General features: G+C 34.8%; 1 protein-coding gene across 1 annotated transcript; it reads left to right on the top strand.

Annotated features, from left to right (window-relative positions):
- The first annotated feature begins 4,622 nt into the window (after positions 1 to 4,622).
- LOC127849687 (uncharacterized) lies at positions 4,623 to 6,656 on the top strand. Its single transcript, XM_052382432.1, has 4 exons — positions 4,623 to 4,732; positions 4,925 to 5,090; positions 5,226 to 5,445; positions 6,529 to 6,656. The coding sequence occupies exons 1-4, from the start codon at positions 4,623 to 4,625 to the stop codon at positions 6,654 to 6,656; spliced, it is 624 nt and encodes a 207-aa protein (XP_052238392.1).
- Positions 6,657 to 6,964: the final 308 nt, after the last annotated feature.

Raw genomic sequence — 6,964 nt, 5'->3', positions numbered from 1 at the left:
TAAAATTAGTATTTTCTTCGATTTTCTTTAAGAATACTATCAGAATAGCAACAGTTTGGATCCTGATGAGACGCCACGTTCTGTGGCGTCTCATCTGAATCCAAACTGTTTGCAAAGACTTTTAAAATTCGGCTCCAGCGCTGAAATGGTTAATAAATTGGCTTTTCAGACAAATACGTTCACAATTACAAATCTAAAAAGCCGTGCTAACATAAACAGTAATTATGTATGTAAGTGCAGTGACGTCAAAGTGATTTTAACAAATTCACCTTAGGACAGCGTATAATATAAACGATTAGGTAATTTATCGTAAACAGATCTAAAACGAACAAACATATTTGAAACAAACCAGCGTCAAGCGAACAGCAAATTACAATCAATGTGTTTTCATCTACGTAAATTCGAATTATTTCAAAACATGTTTTAAATGCGATCTGAAAGCAAGATACAATATCACATAGAGGTATGTTTTACGCTTTAAATGAATAATTCTCTTCGCGCATGCAGTGCAGTTATTTTCACAGTGTACGCATTCTTCAATCATATTTAACATTTGAATCATGGTCAAAGAAGCAACGATTACAGCTGTATATATTTGAATTAAATACGTGCATATTTATGTTTAATATTCGGCTATTTAGTTCTTTGGATGCTGTGATTTATTAAGAAAATACACTAAATGCACAACTTAGCTTAATAGATGGCACATATTTGAAAGCGAGATGTGGGAAAAAAGGTACTGGGTTAGTGTATAACCATAAGTTAGGGTGCTGTGTTTCGACATATCAAGTAAACACTCTTATTCGTAATTGTTTTTTAACGTTATGTTTACCTATTTCTTACATAAATTTATCTCTCAAAAAAATGGTTTAAAAGTGTAACACAAGACAAAACGTTAAATATATTAACAATTGAATATATTATACAAGTAAACGTTGAAACATTAGAATGAAAATTTAATACGTCAACAAATGCCGTCTCTCGCTTTAAATTTACTCGTTCATCATTTAGGTTCACACCCCACACATTGTCAAACTAATAACCCATTGAAACATGTGCGCATTTACATGTTGTATAGTAATAAAACAAACAATTACAAACGTTGGCGTAAGCACGTGGCGTCCTAAGTGGGAAATTAAACATTAAGAAGTATGATATATTTATATATGTTGACCATATGGAAGCTATATCGTATTTAAAAAAAGGCTTTGTAAACAAACCGGCTTGATGTTCAGTAAATGACAGCTGATTATATGATCTCTTGCTTAAATTAACATAAAACAGGGTAATTGCTTCAACAATAAAAAAACTACTTAAATAATCGAACCATCGTGAAGTATATATCGCTTATTCATCGGACTGCAAGGAAAAAGCATGTATACAAATTTATATTTACTTCCCTAAACACAACCACGGCTTGACGTTCAAAACGTCTCTTTATTGTGATTATAGGATGCCGGGTAAAGATGTTTCGTATATCGGTTAAACATGTGTAATTGAGACATGTCGGTTTTATGTTCAATTTTCTGTGCGATAGTAATTGGGTATTGGGTGCGTGTTGTTTAATCATACAAGTCAGATAAGAACGGTTATAAAAGCGGTGAGAACCATGGATGTTCTCGATGCGGTACAAAAACTCGCAAATAGCGAGCCATCAAAAGCGAAACTCAAGCAAAGTGGTCCATATCCTATGATCCAGGGTGATCTAGCGCTAATTAACAACTTAACAGTTGTTGCACGCGTAAACATGTGACGCTCGTTTTTCTTTTTGACATTGATATAAACAACAGGTGATAAAACAAGTATATTGAGATCTTTTCCTATGAAAAATGCTAAGGATTACCATGCTTTGTATATGTGTGCGTTCAATGATAGTGACGGATTCCCTATGTAACACAGACTCATTAATAAAGCAATCGTCATCTCGAACATTCACATTTATTAGATCTATATTTCAAGCGAAATTAGTCTATATGACATTTTCACTAGCTTCACCATTCTATATATACATTCATTTGTATAAATTCAATGAATTTCAAGCGGTACAAGAAAACAATGCATGTTTTGAATTGTTTAATTTTGAGACGAATTGATTTAAACTTTTCAAAGTATAAGCGTGTAGGAAAATCAGTTACCTAATGTAATGTGTTCAATATGTAAACACTGTTGATGTAGAAGTCTGAATATATTTTATCGAAGGGGATTATTGTCCGCATCATGAAGATTATTCCTTGGGTAAATCATAATTAGTATAAACTAAAACACCATTATCTTGATCTCTGCAAACCAGCATGCTCATGGTTAATGAAGGCGTTTCCTGTATGTGAATTTATGGTTTGCGTACCTAACTACCTTATAACACATACACTAACACACATATGTATTTTAAACATTATTTCGGAAATACTTTGGGCGACAGATAAGTTTCGGAACCGATTCTATTATTCTGTATTCTATTTAACAAAGTGTAATGTATTATCATACCACCGCATCGATATCTGCCTGATATAACGCTGCCTGATATATTTTTATATATAAGGTCAACAGGAAGTTCTTATATCAGTCATGTGTGGATGATGGTCATACTACTCGGAATTAACTATAAAGTAACACTATTTAGTAAAATCGAATCAGATCTATCAAAATAAACAATTTGATACCAGGATGTTATATATTTGAAACACAAAATGCAACAAAATCAGCAAAAAAACACGTTTTACAAATATTAAACGCTAGTGCTCATGACGTCATTATTAACACGTCAAACGACAAAAATCACATTCTTTCCCGCTAAAAATGCAGCTTTTTAGCGATTTTGTTTTATTATTTCCTCGAATCGGGGACGATCAGGTATGATAAACAGTAAAACAGGTTACTTCCTGATCTTTTTGTTATATATCTGTCTATATGAGAGATAATGCAGCTCGATTGGTCATTGTCGGCTCGGGTACTACTTACATGTACCCCGGGTACTCTTACGTATACTTACATGTACCCCGGATACGGTAAATATACGTAATCGTACTCGGTCGATATTAGACTGTACCCGAGTTGTATTCCCGCCCAAAATCCGATACGCGCAACCGATTATCTTAAACAAACTTCTCTTTAAAAAAAACTGCATCAACATGCTTTTTGAGTATGTGTTCCGATAATATAGAGGCCATTTTACAGAAAATTGACATAAATGTGAATATATAATTAATTTTTAAAAAAGGCTAAGAACGACCGATTTAGCGTTAAATTTCCCGGGTACGTTTAAGTATATTTACCGTTCCCGGGGTACATTTAAGTATCCTTAAGAGTACGCGGGGTACATGTACGTAGTACCCGAGCCGACAATGAACAATCGAGCGATAATGGAAGGTGCAATATCTCTCACGCCCCCCTAGCATCGCCTTAAGCAGTATTCAATTCTCAACAAAAAAGTGCCGGGGTCATTGATTCCGAGGGACAAGAAAAAAAAATTATGTTCGAAATAAATCATTTGATTAATGATAATTCTATTATTTGAGCCAGGTCACAGGAAAAGCGCAGTCCAATCAGTATCCGATTAAACTATTTGTTATTGTCAGAAAACCGCTTTTAAGCTAACAGCTTTCAAGCGACCGCAGGCTGATCTGGATCCAAACTGGCCACCATCGCCTTAATGTCTCTTTTACTGTGACACAGTTCATTTAACTTTAAAATGATATAAAGTGCTAAAATAGAAAGAAGAAATAGTACAAACCAGTAAAGAGTTTGTAATCAATGTTGAATTTCAGGACAGCTTGGTGATCTGCAAATACCCTATGATGTGTTGATATCGGGTATCATAGTCATTCAATAAGTCGCAAAATGCTCGAATACAATTTATAAATCAAAATGTGACTTAAATTGATAAGTAAAAATACCAGTATGCCAGTTTTGCCTTGTCAAGCTCAGTGTTCGACACTAACGGGACTCCGGGAGTCTGAGTCTCCTAAAAATGAGGGTATTATTTGAGACTTATTATTTGTCTCGAACTCGTCGACAAATCAAAACAATCTGAAATAATGTATTTGGTTCCCTGTCGCATTTAGTGCGTGTAGTAATAGGGGAACTTCTAGAACACCGAATAAACCCGTTCGTTGCCGTTTTTCTCTCGGATATTTCTGCTACAGTAAGCTAGCTTTCGCCGAAATTCTCGGAATACTAAGAACTCGCGATACGGTGCTTACAAAATTTATAGGGGCCGTAAGATCTACTCAAGGTTATGTCAACGATTGTTTACATTAACAACAAATATTGATCGTATTTTGGTGGGCTATACGCCTTCAGAAAAAAATAAAAAGGTAAGCGACAGCGCCGATTTGTCTGAGAAAAGAAAGGCTTACGAAAGGTAGCGAGAACGATCTTTCCAAACGTCCTGGAAGACCGAACATAAATGGTTAGATTACAATGACGAAAAAAAGACCATGACTTGTTCAGTGTGCTGCATGTTTGAAAAAAGTGGCAGTTTGGTTAGTGGCTGCAACAATCTGAGACCAGAAGCAATAAAAAAGCACTGCACCTCAATTGGTCATATTGACAATTGTAAACAGGAAGATGCCAAAAAAACATAAATTACTTAAGAGTCTCAGGCTGGCCGGTCGTTATTGCAAATGAACACTAGTCTGTGCAGGTTGGAGCTTGCATACAGAGGTGTTACAAAGAACCAACCCATCATTCAAAAGTGTGAATTGTTGCTGCTAAATCTATACCTTTTCTACAAGTAAGTTATAGATTATCATCTTTACATTTTATATAATTATGTTAAATAGTATAAGTATTCATATTCTTTACATAAAAAGTTTTGGGCAAGGCATGACCAAGTCACATTTGAAAAAATAGTACTTAGTACAGTCTTTCTCACGCCATCAGACATGAATTACACATTCTAATCTCTTGTTTTATTGTATACAAGGTACAATCCACTGAAAAGAGCTATCTTGAAGAGTTATTTCGAGAGCCTTGGAGAACCCCCTATTGTGCCAAGAAGAGTGGGTGGCACAAGATGGCAACCGCATACAAAGAAGGCGTTGGAACACCTCTTAAAGGGTTACAAAGCCATTGTTCAGCATCTGGAACAAGTAATTACCTCTTTGACGGTTCATTTCAATACATTTTTTTTATCTTAGATTCCCCTGATTATCATAACACTTTTTACAGGTATATCTATCAATTTGACATCAATAAATAAGTATTTCATTAATTCTTTCTTGCAGCTACAAGGCTCGGGAGAAGAGAAAATGGTGGGAAGTGCTAAGGCTAGAAACTTTTTGAAGGCACTAAAAGACAAACGCCTGGTTATGTGGCTCCATTTTCTGCTGGACATAGTAAACTGCCTATCTGACGTGTCCTTGGTCATACAGGCAAACAACTGTACAGTCTCTGATGTGTGGCTCGAGTTAAAGAGCGCAAAACAAAGTATTGCCAGCTATATTGGTTGGTAAATTGCTGCATGTTCATGAAGACTGTGTTTGTATTCTATGTGTCTCCTACTAACACTGATGTCATGTGCTTGATCTAATATCAATAGCAAATTTGTAGAAATAATAAACATACTTGTATGGTGATGGGAATACTTATATATACGACTATAAACAGCTTGCTTTATTCAGCTAGTTAAAGCCTTTAAACCTTTATTAGCATTTCTTTGTTGTCTACACAGCGCAATTTTTGTGACAAAAGAAGAATACATTAATTGGCAGCAATATAGTTAAACTATTTTTACCACTGTTTTCTTCATAACCAAATTTATATATAAATATATTATAAACAATGCTTGGGTGTGATTTTTTTTTCAAACATGATGTCCAGCTGTAATATTTCACTGTTATAAAATGCAGTTGTAAACAGCAATGAGACGAGTAGATTTTTGTAATCAATAGATTGACCTTTACCTCTATGCTTTCTTGTGCTTCTCTGCATGTTATTAACCAATGCCTTTCCAACAGAGATGGACCTAGCCTATAAAAGGTTAGTGAGGGCGATTTGGTACCATTTGGGTCTGCGAGAGAGGCAGTACTTAAAGCCCTTGTGGATGCGATAGATGAACGATTTGATGGGAACCTAGAACTGTTTCGAGGCAGTTCAATTTTAAGTTGAAACAATGACATAAAATTGATGAAGGTAGATTCATATGAAAAAACAAAACTATAACAAGGACATTAATCTATACTTCTTTTTCAGCTTTTTGTTTTGAAGATATTATCATTTGAATGCTGGATGATATGACTTGCTTGATTGCTTGAAACCTTCAAATAAGACACATTCGTAACTTATTTATATATTTCCCCTGATCTTTATGTTTTATTTCTTAAAAATTGACATACATTAAAAAATACAATAATATTGCGATGTCATGAATATTGTTACTTTTCCAGTGTTCTTAACTTATTTAGTTCCCAGAATGTTTTCATATCAACACATAGACTAGTAGAGGATGTTAATTACATGTTTTAACTATGTTTAAATGCAGATCTCTAGTTTACTAGACTAGAATTTATCAGTATTTGTTTCTTCCAGCTTATGGAGAAGAATTTGTTGAGGAGCTTGTTTCCCTTGCCAGTCCAGCACTTGAAGCAGCTGGATCAGTGCCTGATAAAGTTATGGCAGAGTGGGTCAGACTAAAGAACAAGTTGTACAGTAAGTAGGGCATGTTTTGTAAGCATTGTGCCTTCTTATTTACCATGTATGGTTGATTTATCATTCGAGAAAAAGGTTATTAATACAACTTTTTTTAATTTCTTTCAGTGGGAAAGTAATCAAGCACTTGTGTTGGGAAAAGATATGGGACATGTATGATGAAGACTTCCCCAACCTCATGTCCCTCACTGATTTTCTATTGACCATACCATGCAGCAGTGTTGATGCTGAAAGGGGTTTCTCAAGGTAATTAACAAAACACACTATATATATATACATATATATAGAGAGAGAGAGTCCACTTGTGTTGTTACTG

The sequence above is a fragment of the Dreissena polymorpha genome, chromosome 11, assembly GCF_020536995.1.
Source record: "Dreissena polymorpha isolate Duluth1 chromosome 11, UMN_Dpol_1.0, whole genome shotgun sequence".
Taxonomy (NCBI): Eukaryota; Metazoa; Mollusca; class Bivalvia; order Myida; family Dreissenidae; genus Dreissena; species Dreissena polymorpha.
Note: the sequence above shows the minus strand (reverse complement) of the source record. Positions and strands in the feature narration are given on the sequence as shown.

Excerpts from the sequence above, each read along its gene's own strand:
- LOC127849687 (XM_052382432.1), top strand. The coding sequence starts at position 4,623 with ATGAACACTAGTCTGTGCAGGTTGGAGCTTGCATACAGAGGTGTTACA. Across the intron at positions 5,091-5,225 it reads TTGTTCAGCATCTGGAACAA|CTACAAGGCTCGGGAGAAGA; the intron begins GTAATTACCTCT and ends TCTTTCTTGCAG. Across the intron at positions 5,446-6,528 it reads AAGTATTGCCAGCTATATTG|CTTATGGAGAAGAATTTGTT; the intron begins GTTGGTAAATTG and ends TGTTTCTTCCAG.